Genomic DNA, 19,353 nt, shown 5'->3' with positions numbered 1-19,353 from the left:
GGACCACTCACACGTGTGATTGAACTGTCCTCTGACACGTGCAAATCGAACAATAAAGATGGGCATCCCTTTACTCTTTTATTTTGGTAGGAGGTACACGTCGGGCCGCCTGAGCAGGGCCGCACAAATCATGAAGATTGGTTCCTACGTGGAAAACGTGGAGATAATTCTGTTTGAAGCGTTTCTCGTTTAGGCTCAAAGTGGAGCACGAGAAGACCAAAGAGGAATTAGGTTGACAAATAAAAGTGCAAGTTTTGAGTAAGCTTCTGTTTTCATTACATAAATAAAGGAGAAAGATACAAAGCATATTGTTGAATTTTGTGCAGTGGTATTTCAACAACCCTATCCTTTTGGCAAAAATGCCTCTTCATCTACTATTTTAGCATAATAAAACGTGTAATTTCACTCTTGCACGAAATTCAAATTTTCACGGTATATTTTTTAAAATAATATCCTGATTTTGATCCCATTATTCACGTATTACTTTTTAAAAAGGACAAAAAAAATTCAAATCAACCAAACTAACTGGTTTTATCCTGCCAAAACGGCATACACGTGCAGTATTGCGTTGAATAGTGCTCAAATGTGAGGCCGTGGTAGCATTGGATGGTCAAAATCAACAACTTTTTGGAGACAAATTTTAATGGCACAAAACCTTGGAACTTGGAAGAGGTCAGATTCGAAATTAAAAGCGCTCCTTAATGCAATTATCATAACCAGCCTTGGAAGAGGGCAAATTTTAAAGGCTGTTTGCCAACTGCTTTTGTCCCATTCAGCTTCGATACCATATCAAGCCTTTGTCGCTGTTACCTCTTCACGCAAAAGTCTGAGATTTAACTCTTCCTTCAAGTAGTAGGAAAACACAAAGAAGAAAACAATAAATTACTTCTGAAGTTTTAAGTTACTTTTTTTATGTACCTTAACACAAAATGCTTCTGCCTAAAATTGGATTATGATTCAATTTTTTGTCTAATCCCCACATCTCTTTCATTCCTGGTAAAATGTAAATGTAGCAACAACACCTAATTCACCAAAACACACATTATTGTCACCATAGTCATGGCAAGCATGCTTCAGAGTAGAGAACCAATGGGTCTAAATAATCAACTCGGGGCCCCGATACAAGACACTCCGGATGCGTGGCTTGTCATCCAACTGCCAAAGGGAGCATTGTTTTCACGTTAAGATTCATATTAGTACCAGAAAAGATAAAAAGGAAAAAGGGCAGGGGTTAGGAATACCTCATAAAACGAGACTTCGAATGTGAAAATGACTTCTGCTTAAAGTTCCGATGCGTTGTGGAATAGCGAAAGCTTGATGTATACCATTGGTTCTTGGGTTGCACGTTAATAACTGAGGGTTTTTCTCATTCCAAGGACCCTCGTATTCTGTTTGAGCAGACCAGAGAATGGCAATGAGGACATTAATCACCCAATCAATAGAGAGAAATGAATATAATGCACGTCGAGTGCTACAACTACTAGAATTGAAAACACAAAAAAGCAAGAAATGCAAACAATGTGATCATATAACACAAAGCAATTTGAGTCATGAAAGAAGCAGGGTCCTGCACCTGTAGGGATCAACCTCAAAGCCAGCAATTTGAGCAGAATCAGTTCGGGGATTCTTATGATACATGACTCTGAAGCTTAGATGGTTATGGATGAAATATACCTCCTCTCCGCTATGTATCAAGCAATTTAGCACATCTCAGGGAAAGAATCATATAAAGATATAAAAAAGAAAGAGTAGAACATGGCATTCATAAACCTACAGGGTAATATGTTCCATTAAACCCAACACGAAAGCCTTTCTGCTTCCGTTGTGTAACTGGACGATTACCAAATTCCTGCATAGTAGTTTGCGACTTTTCGTGTCAAAATTGAGGAACAAAGCATAAGACTTCGCTAATGAGCAACATGTAAATGCAATCAGCTTGACTACTATTGCTGGAAAGAAGAGAATTTCAAACCTGAAATCAGGAATGATTAGAACATAGACTCCGCACTTACATATTAACTCGGTAGTCATCACGAATTTTCTCCTTGAAATTCTTTGCAGCTTCAGCATCAAGTTTTACCCGGCAGGCTACTTCGCATGACTTCTTTTCTCATATCAAAATGGCACAGGAAAAATAAGGGGGGAAAACCTTGGATCATCCAAAGCAGAAAAATAGCTTTTCCTTCTACAAACAAGAAAGCACTCAATGCAAGCAACATACTAACAGTATAGACAGAACCCTGAAAAGCTTCGCCTTGAAGAAATTTTCTCAAGGTCTTGGAGGGCTTACAATAACGGATGGAATAAAAGTCATAGGAAAGCCGTGTGTCGGGGGAAGTAAGATTGGAAACCTCGACTTGAAGAGGATCTCCCTGCATGCATAAAGGTTCACTGACCACGACAGATTTCCGAAAAGGAAACAAATCATCGAAAGAGAGCAAATAGAAAAGGGAAATCTACAATATAGAAATCGGCAGGAGCAACTGCACCGAGAGAGATGGAACAGGATCCAGGTACAAGCGTCGTTGTTACTGTTAGTAAAAAGAAAAGAAGGGCCAGCCGCGATAACATTCCACTGCTGTTGCTTTTACTCTCAATCAGAGTAGAACCCAATATGAATGGCACTGTTAGCACAGTAACGCAATCCTTGTCTAGTTGGAGGCGTCGACACTAGATCACAGCAACTTGGTCGTCAATTTGGATAGCCTGGATGCTTAACCGAACCCACCTCCTTTTCTGCTATGTCCATGTTTTTTTGATAACATAATCAGAAATATATCAAGCTTTACCTCAACTTAAATCTCTTTTCTAAACGCTTTTGAAGCAAACTCCCCTGATGCATATTTGGTGCATTTGTTTAATACAAAAATGTACTACACATAATTTGTCTCTATGGAATGCCATTCTTGGCGACCGGCTGGGATGTTGTCTCCATCCCAAAATCTGAAAAGAAAAATTTTATGAACGGTCTCGTAACCCTCCCTCATTTCAGAGAATAAATATAAATTGTTTCAGATTAGCTGACCAACTAACCAATCCTATCGAAGGGCAGTAATTTTCAAACCTCTTACCTGTTCAACATTCCAACCACAACCTGCCAAAACATAATGGGCTACTACCTCCGAAATTAAAAGCTTTGATCTTGTGATAGAACGACATGCTGACAAGTCAAGAGATCCCAAACTCAACCGTCCAGAGCCACACGAGTTCTCGAGTAAGGCAAGAACCCATGAGACGAGACGTAAGTTTCCTTTCATTCAATATCTCGACCACAAACCTTTGAATCCGATGGTAGAATTTGATGGTTCATTGATCGTAATTTGTACCCTGGTGGGGGCAGGTATCAGTATATGACAATGTCTTCAACATACTCATAAAATCAGTGTAACACTCCGTCAATAAATGGAAGAAAACCTGTTTATAAGCCTTAATATCTGAAAATCTACAATTGCTAGCAATGAGCTTACAGAGTCATCCCATCCCAATTTCTTCAAACTTGAAGAGCAAACATCTAAATCCACATAATAAGCTACTACAGAGGTTTGTTACAAGTCAACCAGCAAATATCTGGTCTTCTTTCTTCCCAACTTTATCTCATGGCTTTGACGCGCATGAAATGATGTGAGACTTGAATTTCTCAAGCTCTGCCAAAACCTCCTCTTCTGGCCTGTAGATCAGATCACTCATGCGCCATATCTGCAAATAATTGTTTAGCATATCAATAATTGTAATTTTCATTCAAAGTTAATGCATGTGGTCAGGCTGTTGAAGCAATATGTAAAATAAAGCACTTTCAACAAACCAATCCCATTAAGTTGGAGTAACTTCATAACCAGCAGTGAAGGAATTGCATTACAAGCAGTTTCTGGTGTTACCCATTTACTGCCAGAAATACCATGATTCTACCGGCCATGGTAACCCTTGATGATTATAAGCAACATGTTTTGGAATGTTGGCAGGGAAGTGAAGTCCCCTGAATAATTTTACAAATTTTTGTTGTAATATGCATGCCAGGTAATGCCCTTGTGCATTGCTTTTGAGTTTTAACTTATCATGTCATATCTTATTATCTCTAACTTCACAGTCCAGTGTTTATTTGAATTTTGCCTCAAGAAAAAAGATTTTGCATTTTCTGACACAAAGAACATTTGTATGGGAAGATAGTAACTATACCTGCAATGTCCCTCCTCCGCCAGTGGTATCACAGTCATCAGACACACTAACAACGGTCCACGGATCAGATGCATTCCAATGGAAGTCAACAACTTTGTCCCTGTATAAAAATTGACAGATTGAAAACGTTATGAGAACAAATCAGGCAACATTAAATAAAAAAAATAAAAAAAAATTTTGAAGAGTTGCATGATTTTCAACTCAAACATATATAGGCTTCAGAACACACATAAGGAAATTGTTCTCAGAAACCAAAACTTGTTATTATGAGGTGCATAAAACATAAACAGCTTTCACCAGTGAAACCAAAAAGTTTTTAAGTATGATTTGGTTGCAATGTTGAGACATGCCTCAAGATTAAGCTTCATGACATTCCAAATTAGCTTGCAATTGCATCATTATACCCACTTTTCTTTTTCCAATAAAAGATACTTCACCAAGATCAAATTCACTGTCAAGGCATAAACCTCCCTAATAGATGGAACATTGAAATTTCCACCAAGGACTCTTACAGAACCATCAAAAGATAAAAGATAAGGTTTTAAAGCCTTTTACATACACAAATGTAAGAAATAAGGTTGAATGAGATACTTGTATGCAACAAAGATCATTAAGGAAACCAGTTTAATGGTGCAAGTTTAAATGGATATAGATACCACTACAAGAAAATAAAAAGAAAGAAACAAAGAGGAAGAATGTCAAATGCATATTGAGATTAAGACATGAAGGCCTGGTTCAAAAGAAGAGTCCTAATATATGCTATATCACACACTGCAAAACAGTTGCAAACCAACCTGTGCCCAGCATGCTGGAAGAACAATCCTGCAGGAGTACTAGGTGATCTTGAAGCACGTTCCACCTTTTTGCCAACCTGCAATAAGGACAAGCAAGTAAGCCAACCACAATATCAGCAGAAGCAAGTACACATGACAAAATAAGTAACACGTCCGCCTTTGAAATGTAAGGGGAATATTTTCTCCTACTAAGGCAGGCAAGGCAGAGCCTTAACTATGTTTAACGTAAATAACTTCAAAGAACAAAAGTAAAACTCGAGAAAAAAAAAAGGTAAGGTGACCAAAATCTAATCACTGGTAATCAAGGTGGTTACTGCTAGCAATTTCTTTATATCCTCTTTCACTGATTTACTGTCAAATCATTAATTTACAGTTGTAACATAGACATTGCAACAGGGCTTGATTGATGAGGATGGAGAAAATAGTAATCTTCTACACTGCCATCATTTTTCACAAATATATTCCAATCCTAGAAAGATATGAGCCAGAATTGTCAACTCACAAACCACATCCTCTTATAATCTGAGTTCAATTTCCTAAAATTGATTGTGTGAAAATCTAAAATTATTTCCATATACAAATTATTCATGCAAACTGCAAAATTGGATGGAGAGCATACAGATATCACCCAGTTCAACATATATGCATAGCTATATGTTATCTGTGTTACATGCATGTAAGTTGTATGCAAAGGCAATTACTAGAGAGGAATCAAACAAATCACACCTTATCATAATCCCAAATGTTTAAGAGCCCATCCTCGGCAGAACTACCAAAAACAGAGGACTTGTCTGGAGACCACTGGACCATTGGAGAAATAAATTTGGTAAGAACAGATGCATGATACCATTTATCATCACATTTGTAACGAAATACAAAGTAATATGATCAGGTCTCTAAAACACCTGAACACAAAGAACAGCAGCTTTATGACCCTCAAATTTATAAATGGGTGATCCAACTCCATTAGAAGTGAGATTTCTTCGATCAAACATGCGAACCGTATTATCCGCTGACCTGAGAGATCAACAAAAGATGACAAATAATGTTTTATCGTAACCCATCATTGCAAAACATGAAGAAGCACTGCAATTTTCATAGTGCATCATATTTTGATACCAAAAGGAAAATGCAAAACTGAAAGAAACAAGGACTGAGACAAACCCGGTCAGAATAAGATTATCATCGTGGGGGTTCCAATCAACACAATGAAGATCAGCATTATGTGCCTTTTCAACCTGTCAACAAGAAACCAAACAATTTAGCATATATCATCAAAGGCATCGGTATATTAAAATTAAAAATACCATACAATCAAATGTTAACAAGACTATAAAAGAAAGCATGAGAAACATGAAGCCTTGGTTGATTCCAACAGAAGGAATTCATAATTAAAAAAAGAAGATAAATGGTTGGCTTTTTGATATCAAATCACATCATCTTAAAAATGATTTGAAACAGACAAACCATCACAAGAATGAAGTGCCACACAAGGAACAGCAACATATAACTACAATCAGAAATACAGGAAACCAAACTGTTGACAAGTTTGTGCAAAGGAGTTGAAGAAGTGGCATGGCAATCCAGCCACCCACATAAAAAGGAAAAAGGTACAAAAATGATGCTGAATGATTCAAATCATTCACATCATCCTCTCGACTGTAAACCACTTTACAGAGGTCAGTCAAAGGCTATTCAAATATCAGGTCCAATGATAACAATGAGTACTGAAGATCCTTACTGTTGAGCTTATTTTTCAACTCTTTTGAAACTTCCTTTTCATGAATATACACACTATTTTTTTACACACACACACACACACAAATTCATCCAAAGTAATAAAATGAAAAAGAGAGGAAAGAGAGGGGGTGGGGGAAGGAAAAAGGAAACCACTAAGCAGTTATTATCATTAAAAAAGCAAGAATTATGGACAGTCACCTTGACAGTGGGGCTAGTGCCAACTCGTGCATCCCATAATATGAGGCAGGAATCATCCCCTACGCTACAAAACTCCTGTGCACTTCAGAAGATATGGAAATTTGTCAGAAATTAATCGCCATATGAACAATGTCAAAAGTATCAATACAGAAGCCATTTCAACTGTAGAAGAAAAAACAATGAAAAACCATTTGAATAAACTCACCTTTACATGAAAAGTTTATGAAGAGAATTCAAAAAGAATAAACCATAAAGAATTACAGCATTTAGATTTTATCCAAGAGAAGAAGGTACCTGGATGGACAAAACGTGACATCTTCAACGGTATCCTCATGCCCACAGAAGATACCACGAGGACCTACAGAAGGCCCGTCAGCAGCTTTATCATTCTGTTTGATGATTGATCCACCAGATCCTGGAGATTTGGTTGCGTCTGTAGCTGTTGTTGTTATGTGGTCCTGGATGCTCCACCAAACCACTGATTTGTCCTTCCCTGCCATAAAAGTGCTCTCATTAAGAAGAAAATCCCATCACATGAAATGAGATTCAGTTTTGCCGAGTCCAATTTAAAAAAGTTAAAAATATGAACTTCAGGACTTGAAACAATAGTTGCAGGAATATGGAATCAAAGTAAAGTTATGCAGTTATAAAATAGCACACAATAAGACATACCATATAGCACAATCTGACATACTTCCTGAATCAGATAATAAAGCTATTTCATACATATGATAATAATACTTTGTGTGTGAAAAAAGGGTATACTCAGCTATCAAATTAAATAATTTTAACTCGATTACCACTTTGCGAGAGGAAGATAATGAATTCATAACATCTCATATGATCATATCAAAGATATAAGATCATGATTTCCATGAGGATTTCGGTACCAAATATATTGATGAAAGTACTGATTCCAAGCAAAAATATAGTTAATTGAATGATAAAACTTCCCAACCTCCAGAGAGCACATAGGGTTCCGTAGGACACATTGCAAGAGCAAATTCTGCATTATCTTGATGTCCAGTCAAAATCTGCCAAAAAGAAAGAAAAAAAAAAAAGGCAAAGTCATAAGTGAAAACAGTTCATTCACACTCGTCCCCTTGTCCAAAGAACACAGACATACAGATAAGTAGCATAGATAGCTTTTACTAAACATATAACTGAAATTTGGAAATAAATATACCAAATCTGGACGAGAACTTGTTGCTCCAAGAACAGCATGACGACTGGGTTGAGCTTCAACATCCCAGATAAGAACCTAAATATCATCAAGTCAAATATCAGGCAACTTTAATATCTTAGAAAGAAAACATGACAGGAATATTGGCTCCAAAAAATTTGACAACAGAAATAGCAAGGGTCTTACATCCGGACTATCAGTGTGAGTGGCCACAATCTTAGAGTTCTGAGGAAGTTCCCTGATTCTGTTCACCTGCAAGATAGTATTTGGTGACCACAACATATAACAATAAATCCACACAAAAAAAAAAGAAAAAGGATAAAATAAAAATTATAAAATTCTAAAGTTATACATGCAAAACAGGGAATTCAAATAAGCAGAATATCTATTTCCCACCAATGTCAAACATCAAAAGAATGGGACTTTTAATGCCCCACTAAAAAAGAAGAATTACATTGTCAGATCAAATAGATCTCTTTATGCAAAGATAGAAGTAGTTCCAACAAAACTGTTTGTAGTTATGTCAGCACAACTATATAAAAACAAATTTATTTTTCTAGAGTGTGCAAGATTCATACCTCCCCAGGATGTATGATGGTCTTGTACTTCTTCACAAATGGTGAGCGTGCTTCTTCATTAAACTGAAAAATATGAAGCAATCGTGATATAAAAAGAAGCAAGCTGCATACATCAGTACTGAAGTGCAGAACAAGGAACAAGCTCCCATGAAAATGAGTTACCTGAGATATGTGCTCAGCAGCAGCAACCCTAGGTTTGACAACTTCGCAGTTCGCAATCACAAGAGTATTTGGTACGCTACCATCAGTCTGGCATTAAAACATTAACAATAACAAAAAGAAAAGATGTCAAATATAACGATAATAACAATTTTTTTCCAAAAAGTGTGATGTTAGGTTAAACAACTTAAGCACAAATTTAACATGCTTCAACATTGTTCAACCAAGCTTTTGTTGTAAGTTCCATTAATTCAAAGGGTTCTAAGCTTGATGCATCTGTTATTGCTTTAATAAATTAAGAGTCCAGAAAGAGTATTTTTTTGTTATGTAAAACTGAACATCAAGCAACAGACAAAATGAAACAAGAGGGGGTTCTTCCGTTCAGTCCAAGCCATGTTTTGGTAGACAAAGAAATTCCCTATAAAGGAAACACGCTTGCCTGTTCAGAGAGGTAGAGACGCTGGCGATTCTTGTAAGTAGCTTGTTCAAGCTGTGGTCCCCAACTGTTCAAAACCAAATTAAACTATCATCAATAAATATGAAAAAGAAGAAATAAAAAAAGAACTCAGAAAATGAGCTAAATTGGCAACAATGTAAAACAAACTTGAAGCAACAAAAACTCTCATTTCGTTCCTCGACAACTACAAACAATTAATGCCAGCCATCTTACACTTGAAACACAAGGATACATAAATAATCACAGGATTCAAGAAATGAAAACAGATCAGAAGCTCCGCAAGAGCACACTAGGTTTTAGCATAAAAAATTTAAGATCTTCAAAAACAAACTCAATAACCCAAAATAAACCCTAAACGCAAAAATAGCATCTTTATTAACAACAGAACCAAAAACCCAAGCGTTGGCAACGAAAAGACCAAAAACCCAAAAACCCTAAAAAGGGTTTAAAGAGACATACCGGCAAGAGAGAGAAGGCCAAACTAGATTGTGGTTAGCAAGCCAGTCATAGAGAACAGGGACCAAGGACTTCCACTGAGTGTACTTCTCATCAACGCTCGGTTGTTGGGCTTTCTTTCCTTCTTTCATTTTAACAGCGCTTTGTTGTTGTTGCTGCTGCTGCTGTTCTTTCTCGTCCTTTGGTTTTGGTTTTCGGCCTCTCTTCTTGGGACCTTGCTGCTGCTGCTGCTGTTGCTGTTGAGATTGGGGAGACTCCATTTTTGAGATTGGGAGTGTTGCTGCGACTTTAAAAGCAAAGAAAGAAAGGAAAAAAACAACGATTGGTTTCCGGGGACCCGAGACCGGACCCTACTGCGACTGTGATAGGGGTTTGGAAGAGAATGGGAAAAACTAAAGTACTAGTAAATATGGTGGTGAGGGTTTTTGTTGGGGCTACGCTCTTTAAAAGGGAAGTGCTTTACACGCGGCAAGTTGGTAGAGCCTAACCTGGTGTGTCAGTAGGGGCTTACGGCTCAGGCGTTACTGAGATGTGTTGAACGGTTGAACGGGATTCAGCCATTTACATTTACTGGTCAAGGCTTATTGCACGTGTTTACTGAGTTGTTGGGGTTCTAACTTTTTACTTTTTGGCAATTGATGGGTGCTTGCCAGCTTTGCTCGCTCGGAATTAGGAACTAGGAATCCGAAGACAGATTTCTACCAATGGAAGAACAACCGAAACTCTGGAGATTGCTGCGGATTAGTATTTGAGCTTGATAGAGAATTCTAATCAATTCATGTTTGGCCTATCATCTGACTCAATTCATTCAAATGAGAAACCTCAAATTCTGATTCACTCCTTGAAAATGATCTTGTTTGAAAACTAGGAATCCAAGAGCAATTTACCAAGGGAACAGAAAGCATCAACGCATTTCAACCACCTACACATTTTACGATTGTTCCTTCACACTGGTCTTTTTGTTTTCTTGCTTCTTGTTAAGATTCACACTTGATTGAACCATTTTGGCAGCTATCGTTTTATAAGTGATACCACGAAGCAAAAATCCAAAGAACTAAACATTAGAAGCGGGTTTTCCACCCTAAGATACTTCATAAACTTGAATACTTCATGCTGAACTGTGTGCAACTGAAATAATTTGATATAACCAGGGGTCCCTACATTCGAGCATGTATTAAGAATATCAAAATCTTATCAAAGAAAGCTATCATCGTCTGATAAATAACAAAAATGTCTATAAGTAACAATGCCAAAGCCATTCTTGCTCAACAAAACTTTTTAAACTGGTTGAACAATGTTGAAATCAGACATAAACACCAGCTGAAAGTAGCAAAAACAACGACCCAAAGCCCTGCGAGGATATCAATAATCAAGCATCAGCAATGCAGTTAACTACACGAATTATGAATGAGAAAATCCAGTCAAAACAGATACAAGAAGCTATACCAGGAAAACAGATGCCACCCCCCCAGTGGTGAGCTCCTTGGCAAGGCTGCGGTTTCGCTTAGAAGAAGTTGCTTCATAGCTGCATATTTTGGAAAAAAGAAAATTTTCATAAAACTTTTCAACTGTGATCTTAGGCCTATAAAGATTGCATCAAACAGGATCTTGTTTTGGGCGATGCTAAATGGTAAAGCAATCAGAATCTATGCATGAGATTCTAACTTAACTTTTACAAACATCAGCAGCAGTATAAGCAAAGTTAAAGACTTCTCAGGAAAAACAATCAAGTGAAAAGAAGTTTGAATAATTGAAAGGTAGTATTGTTAGAGTATAGTGAAAAGAGACCTCTAAGTTCTAACTACAAGATCCAACTGATTTGAAATTCTTTACTCTCTAGTGAAAAAGAAGTTTGAGTAGATTCAAAGCTAGCATCAGTACAGTTAAATAAAAAGAGACCTCTACGTTCTAAATATGAGATCCAATGGACACAAAGAAATTCATTATTCTCAAGTGAAACCAAGTGCGAGTAGATTTAAAGGTAGCATCAATACAGTTCAATGCAAAGAGATCTCTAACTGTAAGATCCAACTGATATGAAACTCCTTAGAGTCAGAATGTTCCCATCCTCCAAAACCAGAAAAACAATGTGCTAAAGATAGCAAAAATAGCAGAATATAATGCATGAAGACATATTTACAATAACAAACTAGATGAGCTCAGATACAATTTGACAAATGCCCAAAGTTGATCTATCACTTCTGACAACCTGCTCCTTGCCTTTGGCTTTGGAATTAACAGATAAAAGTTAAAACTTTAAAACACCACAACCAAATCAGAAAAACCAGATACTCTTTAATACAGAATCACAAGAGCTTTTAAAACCCAAAAGGACTCAAACCAGACATGGAATGCCACGATTCCGACTGAAAACTCTATAAGAAAAAGGTCAACAGAAGTGAATTGCAGTATCGTACCCACCAAAAAAACAAAGGGGAATCATCAACAATTCACACTTGTATTCTATTCTCACTTAAAATAACAGAATGAACTGTAGCCTGCAAATTGACTACTTAAAAAACGTTATTTCAAAACGACTCATCAAATCTATGAAAGGTACATTATAAACTAAGAAAATTAAGTTCCAATGCCGCTAATGTATGCCTATTAATATAACCAATCATCAATTTAGAAATTATATAAAAAATCAGGCTGTGTCAGATCTAGTTATACAAATTTCAAGCATATAAGGGAAAACTAAAAGCGGAAAATTGGCTCCTAAATCGAATCTAATAAGAAGAACAAAAAGGGAAAAATGAAATTTATTCTAGCCAAAAAGGGAGACAAGTTGGGGATGAGATAAGATCAAGGTAGTTACATGAAGAAGGAAGCGGTGAGGACAAGACCAATGGCGAGCATAAAGACGGCTAGGGTTGGGTACCACGCATCTGGCACTGGACTCGTTATCGCTTTTGCAGGAGGAGCCTGAGACAAAATCATTAAGCAAATTATCACAAAAACCAGAAAAAAATAGAACCCTAGAAATGCTTCGAATTCAATTGAGAAAGATTTACCATCGATCTTTGTCTCTTCGCTTCGGATTTTGGAGGTTAATCGAAGAGAGTGGAAATAACGCGCGACTGGCGGTATGTTGGCAAGAGGTTTTGAGTTTTATGAGACCATTGAGTCTTGACTCTGGAGTCTTGGCTTGTATTGGAACTTACGATTCAGTAAACCGTGGTGTATGAAAAATATGTGTTCTTGGGTCTGGGCGTGTTTGGGACTGTCGATGATGTGTACCGATATTTAACCGCGAGGAAGTCAAGGCTGTGTTTGTCTTTGCATCCCTCAAATAAGTTTCTTCTCTCTTTTAAGATCTCCCGTTTGCTTGGATTTCACTTGGTACGATTAAGAAATATTTTTAAGATTTAGATATTGTAGATACTAAATTTTGGTTAATATTGTTATTCTAAAAAATTACGTTACAATATAATATTGTACAGAGAACAACCAGAACAAATGAAGTGCTACTTCACGTAAAATAAGTAAAGTGCTACTTCACGTAAAATAAATAGAACAAGTGAAGCGCTACTTCACGCAGAACAACTAGAACAAGTGAAGTGTTACTTAAGGCAGAATAACTAGAATAAATAGAACACTACTCCATATGGAACAATTAATGCAAGTAAAACAACTACTTCGAATAGAATAACCACTTCACTTTGATGACAGTGAAAGCAACTCAGAATAAGTGGCAGGGTTCATGGGTTACTTTTATTTTGGGATGTTCTAGAGAGTTTGGCTTGGTGGCTCAGATATGGAGGTAATTAAGAGGTATTCCTCTTAACCCTTTCCTGAAGTACAAATATTTCACCCTCTTACTTTATTCTCGTATACTTATTCATGTACAGCTTATTCTCTTGTACCTATTCTCGTACAGCTTATTCTCTTGTACCTATTCTTGTACATCTCTTTTCTATTACCTTTACTTGATAACAAGTCTTACTACATCCAATTACAGTAACGGTTACTTACATTAATGTTCTTCATAATAATGTCATTCATTAGGCGCAATAAAGCCTATTCTTATGTAACTGTCACTTTTAGCACTATATATAGAGCCTCACAATTCATTTGGAATGACTCTTCTCTCCCCCTCCAAGCTAACACATTCTCAACTTGAGAGCTTTTCTCTATAAATTCTCTCTCTAATTATCTTGTACTCTCTAAGTCTCTTTAAGTATCTTCTTATTGTCTTCCACCTGCCACAGCACTTAGTACTTCAGGAACTGCTTCAATCTTCCTCTTTGTTGCCTCTCGCACATCATTTTACTTGTTTGCAACGCTTCCTCTCCCTATCACAAGAACCCCCTTTACATTTTGGCGACTCCACTGGGGAAGAGTGATTGCATTAAGTAAAAGCTTACTAGAAAAACTTTGCATTATTGGAAGAAATAGACAGTTCCTTTAGTAACCAAGATGCATCTATTCCAATCTACATCCAAAAGCTGATGAAAATGATTGAGGCTTCTTAAGAGAGAATGCAAATGTTAGAAGACAACAATAAGCGAATGTTGGAGACCATATCTCAACTTGTATCCTTCACTTCCACCATTTTTCAAGCTCAATCTATACACTTTAATGAGAGTGCACCTGATAAAGTCATTCCTCTAGTTACAAACACTAAGGGGAATGAAGGAAATGGAAAAACTACAATTAATGTGGATGTTTAGGGAAGAGTTCTTTTTCTTTACTCAAGAAAAAGTTAATCTCTTGATTGGGAACNGATGTTTAGGGAAGAGTTCTTTTTCTTTACTCAAGAGAAAGTTAATCTCTTTGATTTGGGAACAAAATATCAAAAGTCCAGAGAAGACCTCATGGAATACATCTAACACTTTAGAGAAAGGGTGTTGGATATACAAGAGTCTTATGATGAGAAGGAGTTGGTGACGATTTGCATTCAAAAAAAATGTTTGACGAGTGTAGGCTACACTAGCAGAATTTACCTCTTCCAACTTTTGCTACCTTAATGGAAATGGCAAGAAGAACCAATAATACGGTTCTCAAACAAAAGAGAGCTACTTGCTTCGATAGAAAGAATACTCCAAGAGTGAATGCAATTTAAGGAAGAGGTAGAGAAAGAATAGATCCTTTTCAGAAGGGAATATTCCATAAAAAAATGCAAGTAGAATAGTTATTGATTGAGAACAACACGGTCCAGAACAACCCGCTTTCTGCTCATGTATGATATTTCTATGACTTTAACTCTTCATCGCTTTATGAATTACAATTTGACATTAAAAAAAATTCATATTCAGCCGCTAGCTTTATCGTTTATATTTTGGCTGTAATTATATTATATTATTGGTCGCAAGCTTTATCGCTTATTCTTTGACCATAGTTCATCATTCTTACTTCAGCCGCAAGCTTTACCACTCATATTTTGGCTGCAATGATATTATTCTTTTGGTCGCAAGCTTTATCGCTTATCCTTTGACCACAATTTATTATTCACATTCCAGCCGCTAGATTTATCGCTCATAGTTTGGCTGTAATGATGTTATGCTATTGGCCGCAAGCTTTATCGCTAATTTCTTGGCCCTAGCTTATTACTCACAAATTGGCCGCAGCTATTACGCTTACTTATTTTAAGGGTTGAATTAATCTCCTTCATATCAAGTTAGAGTTAATCTCCTTGATGTAAAGTTGAGAGTTCCCTTTTGGCCACACACAATAATATGAAATGTGAACACATACACAACAAGCGTATAGTATTATTATTATTGCAAAAGAAAAAGAAATATGATATATCAATAGCGAAGTACTAACTCAAATGAGCTTTCAAAAAAAGCAAAGGAAAAGCAAAAGACTAGTCAATTACATACTCCATAGAGAAGAGTTATTATTGGCAAATACATTTAATTGTTCTTGTACTTCAGCTTCAAGTTTTTTCAGTAAAGCTATCTTCGCTGCAATGTCTTCTAACTCATTCTCCAGGGAAGACTTGTTGAGAAAAATCTTGGCTTTAGATCTACAATCACTGAGGCACTCAAGCTTGAATCCAAAGTTGCAAGCATCATCGAAATCCTGTAACATCTGTTGTAATTCCTCTGGTGAAGTCCTCATTAGTGGAGCATGGGAAATGGCTAAAGCTCTACCCAACACTTCCATCATAAACAAATGACGTCTACTTTTTTTACAAAGGAGTATGTGCTACTTGAATGCCAGAAGCACTACTTGCATCTCTGTGTTCTAGCACTAAGGAGGAAGAAGCATGAGGAGTCATTGGAATAGCTCTAACATCGTCAGTATCAACTCTAACATCATGAATAACCTCAACATTTGGAGTAGCCTTAGGAACAACTTCAACAGCAGGAATAGTCTCAGTGTCAGGAACAACCTCATCTCGAATAACCTGGGGAGTAAGAATAATCTTAACTTAAAAAAAAAAAATAGAACAACATCAATCGGAATAACATAGTGATGTGTTTATACCTAGTTCATGGTAGAGCTTTGAACATGATTTGAAAATAGAACATCCAAATCAAGGAAATCATCAAAAGGTGCTAGCTCACCCTCATTTTCAGCTTTATCAACATCAACTGATTCATCATCAGATTCATCACTACGTTCAGAGTCACATGATTCTTCCTTAGTCTCAGCTTCAAAAGTCTCTTCCTCTTCAATCGAGTTAAATTATACTCTCGCAGTTGTTTCTCTCTACAAAAAAAAAAGTATGAAGAGGAAATGAATTTAAAAAAAAAAGTGAAAAAAAAAAGCAAAGGATGAGCTTACTTTTCGATGCACATGTTTTGTTTGATGAGTAAGAGCGCGATGAGCATCATCTTCTTCTTCATTTACATTTCTTTTCTTTTTTAAAGAAATCAAGCGTAAGGATACATCGAAGTTACTTATAGGAAGAGTGTAGAGACAAGCTCTGGGATTAGTCAAAGGCATAATAAAATATCTCCATTCTTCAACACACTCCATCTAATAAGCAAACCATCAAGAAGTGTGAGTACCAACTCTATCAAAAGCTGGGACAGTACAACTTTTAAGTTTATCTAAACTGAGTTGAAGTCTTGCCATGAGGAATGAAGAAACGCAAGAAGAAAAACTGATAGTTGAAAAAGAGTCAGGCGAAGCTGGTTGATCAAACCTAAATTGGCGTGCCACTCTAAAAGGAGAATATATCTCAACAGAAAGAATATTTCTATCTCCACCTGAACTGGAACTCTCAATCATAGATGGCAATTGGGAACTGTGAACCCATACACAAAAGTTAATACCTTGTGAACTCATTCTTCCAGACTATAGAGGGTGACGATCATAATAAATTCCTAGATCACTGAATCCATTTGTGGGCTGCACATAAGGTTTGGGATTGAATTCTTTTGTCACAACCATCACTTCAAGAACATTACCTCTCGGGAGTCGATCATGCCATGCCCAAGCTCTGTAGTTATTCCTGGATAAAGGGTTATTCACAGAAAAAGATGCAAAAGGATATGCATTAGGCATAGGAGAGCAAATACCAAGCCTTTCCCATAGGCACATTTGAATGAAGGAAACATCCACATAAGTCAAAACCTTGTAACGCCCAACTGATTCAACAGTTTTGAGTTGGTACAAGTCTAATCTCTTATATAATGAACCTAAATACAGTGGAGCAAGAGGAAAACGTATTCCCTTAACAATTTTTATTGCTAAAGGAACAACTGGTGAAGAGATACCATCATCTGGATACCTTGGGAGTACGTGTCGTGCCAACAAAAAAATTGTTAAAGCTACTAGCTCATACTTATGGTATGGGTACTCAGGAGAACAGATCTCAATACCTTTAGCATTGAACTTTTTATAAAAAAACCCCTATCCAATTAGAAAATCGTGCAACTTTCGAAGTTTTACTCAAACTCTTAAGTAGATCGAATAAAAAGTCTCGAGTACATACCTCTTCTTCAGAAAGCTTAATAGAGTGAAAATCATCATTTCCTATACAAGGAAGTTTCAAGAGAACACATACATCTTTCAGAGTGAAGGTAAATTCCCCCCATGCAGTAATCATAATATGAAAAGACGTGCTCCACCTCACAAGAATAGTACGCCACACATCTATCCTTTTTTCTTTATGAATATTGAGCTCGGAAGTGATACGTATAGCATCAAATATCCTAGCAGAAGAGAGAAGTTTAACATAAGAAGGATTCTTCAACACCTTAGTTACCCATTCATCCCAACCATGAACAAATTGAGAATTGGAGCCTAACTTAGTAGCAAAAAGGGAAAACTCACCACGTTCAAACCTGAACTTCATAATAGATTGTCCTGAAATACCACTTCTTCTATGAGGAGGTGCTTCTAAGTATAAACGATTCCAATCATATCCAACGGGCTCGGAGGGATGTTCGTCAACTTGTCTGGCACAAACCTCTTCCCAAAAACGATCTCCTTCTCTTTCTCTAATAATATCATCTTCCCAATTTTCAGGAACAGGAGGAACTTCACCACTCTTTCTTACTCTAATTTTTTTGGGAGCAACTAATTTGGAATCACCATTCTTCCTTTTATGTGTAGTGGTTTTTTTTCTTATTGCAACCCTTCCAGGCTCACCATAATTGATCTTCAGAGGGAAACGCGTCCTAGGCATAGAGGATGATGGAAAAAGCTGCCGACAAACATGATCATAGAAAAAGAGATAAGTATACATACGTAATAATTTTTTTATTTTTACTTATTTATTATGCATAAAAAAATCACAACCACAAAGTAAAACAATAAAACTTATCAAAATTATATATTTTGATATTATTATTTTTATATATGTAATATAAATAAATATATATAATAAATAAGTAAAACTTAAAAAAAAATTACAACTTTAAATAATAATAATAATAATAATAACAAATAGATAAAACTAATATATATATATATATATAACATTTTAAAAATATATATAATAATTAAAAAAATCACTACGCTCGCTACGAGCTTCTTTTAAAAGAGCTCGTGGCAAATGCAGCGAGCTTTACTTAAAAATGCTCGTTGCACATGCCATGAGCTCCACTTAAAAATGCTCGCGGCACATGCCGCGAGCTTCACTTAAAAAGCTTTTACTTTAAAAAGCTAGAGAAAGGCATCATACAAGTCAAAGTCATAATACAAGTCCAAGTAAAAAAATTTTTTAAAAAAAAGCCCAAGTAAAAGAGCTGCACCAAAACATAATACAAGTCAAAATAAAATTATATTAAAAAAAATAGAAAGACATGCCGTTCAGTTTTGTTAGCTTTTTTGCAAAACAAAAGACAAGACTCAAAGTCAAATTATATTTAAAAAAAAAAGGAAGACATTCAGCTTTTGCCAGCTTTTTATGCATTTACTAGTTTGTTTCTTTATTTTGGTATTTCTCTCTCTAGCTGACATGTCGTTCACTTTATTCCTTTTCTTGCTTTCTTTATTCTAATATTTCTCTTTTATATTAAACACTATATGCCAAAATAAAACAATAAATTATATTAAAAAATAAATAAATCAAGAAGCCTAGTACTCCAATTTGTAAAAAAAAAAAAAACAAACAGAAACCACACCTACCTTACAACGAACCAGAGTAATAAAGGATTGAAACAAAGCCAGGGTAACATAAATATTCTTGCTTTGTGATTTTCTTTTATAATG

At 36.2% G+C, this 19,353-nt stretch overlaps 2 protein-coding genes and 1 long non-coding RNA gene across 4 annotated transcripts; all 3 read right to left on the bottom strand.

The window, feature by feature from the left end:
- LOC18588396 lies at positions 856-1,836 on the bottom strand. The gene is made up of 3 exons (XR_001929361.1): positions 1,574-1,836; positions 1,242-1,388; positions 856-1,155 (listed from the first exon to the last, which is right to left on the bottom strand). It is a non-coding gene; the product is annotated as an uncharacterized LOC18588396 (long non-coding RNA).
- On the bottom strand, positions 3,290-10,174 carry LOC18588395 (WD-40 repeat-containing protein MSI4). Its single transcript, XM_007012776.2, has 15 exons — positions 9,742-10,174; positions 9,265-9,328; positions 8,829-8,915; positions 8,667-8,729; positions 8,275-8,340; positions 8,092-8,166; positions 7,864-7,939; positions 7,200-7,398; positions 6,906-6,987; positions 6,132-6,205; positions 5,873-5,984; positions 5,694-5,768; positions 4,968-5,044; positions 4,174-4,273; positions 3,290-3,696 (listed from the first exon to the last, which is right to left on the bottom strand). Exons 1-15 carry the CDS (start codon positions 9,996-9,998, stop codon positions 3,595-3,597), a joined length of 1,509 nt encoding a protein of 502 aa, XP_007012838.2. The 5' UTR covers positions 9,999-10,174; the 3' UTR covers positions 3,290-3,594.
- LOC18588394 (transmembrane protein 258) lies at positions 10,728-12,957 on the bottom strand. Of its 2 annotated transcripts, XM_007012775.2 has the most exons (5): positions 12,753-12,957; positions 12,557-12,663; positions 11,185-11,263; positions 11,014-11,089; positions 10,728-10,895 (listed from the first exon to the last, which is right to left on the bottom strand). In XM_007012775.2, exons 1-4 carry the CDS (start codon positions 12,753-12,755, stop codon positions 11,042-11,044), a joined length of 237 nt encoding a protein of 78 aa, XP_007012837.1. In that variant the 5' UTR covers positions 12,756-12,957; the 3' UTR covers positions 10,728-10,895; positions 11,014-11,041. The 2 variants fall into 2 exon arrangements, with proteins under 2 accessions (XP_007012837.1, XP_017983246.1); XM_018127757.1 differs by having other exon boundaries at positions 10,794-11,089.

This window comes from Theobroma cacao, chromosome 9 (assembly GCF_000208745.1).
Source record: "Theobroma cacao cultivar B97-61/B2 chromosome 9, Criollo_cocoa_genome_V2, whole genome shotgun sequence".
In the NCBI taxonomy this organism is placed as follows: domain Eukaryota; kingdom Viridiplantae; phylum Streptophyta; class Magnoliopsida; order Malvales; family Malvaceae; genus Theobroma; species Theobroma cacao.
This window is presented reverse-complemented; position numbering and strand designations above follow the sequence as displayed.

Bases quoted from the DNA above. Each gene is read 5' to 3' on its own strand.
- LOC18588395 (XM_007012776.2), bottom strand. From the start codon at position 9,998: ATGGAGTCTCCCCAATCTCAACAGCAACAGCAGCAGCAGCAGCAAGGT. The intron at 7,399-7,863 runs GTTGGGAAGTTT...CTTTTATGGCAG, and splicing joins ACCCTATGTGCTCTCTGGAG to GGAAGGACAAATCAGTGGTT. The intron at 3,697-4,173 runs GTATAGTTACTA...AATTATTTGCAG, and splicing joins GCGGAGGAGGGACATTGCAG to ATATGGCGCATGAGTGATCT.
- LOC18588394 (XM_007012775.2), bottom strand. The intron at 11,264-12,556 runs GTAACTACCTTG...CAAAATATGCAG, and splicing joins CTCACCGCTTCCTTCTTCAT to CTATGAAGCAACTTCTTCTA. The intron at 11,090-11,184 runs GTATAGCTTCTT...ATATCCTCGCAG, and splicing joins GGGTGGCATCTGTTTTCCTG to GGCTTTGGGTCGTTGTTTTT.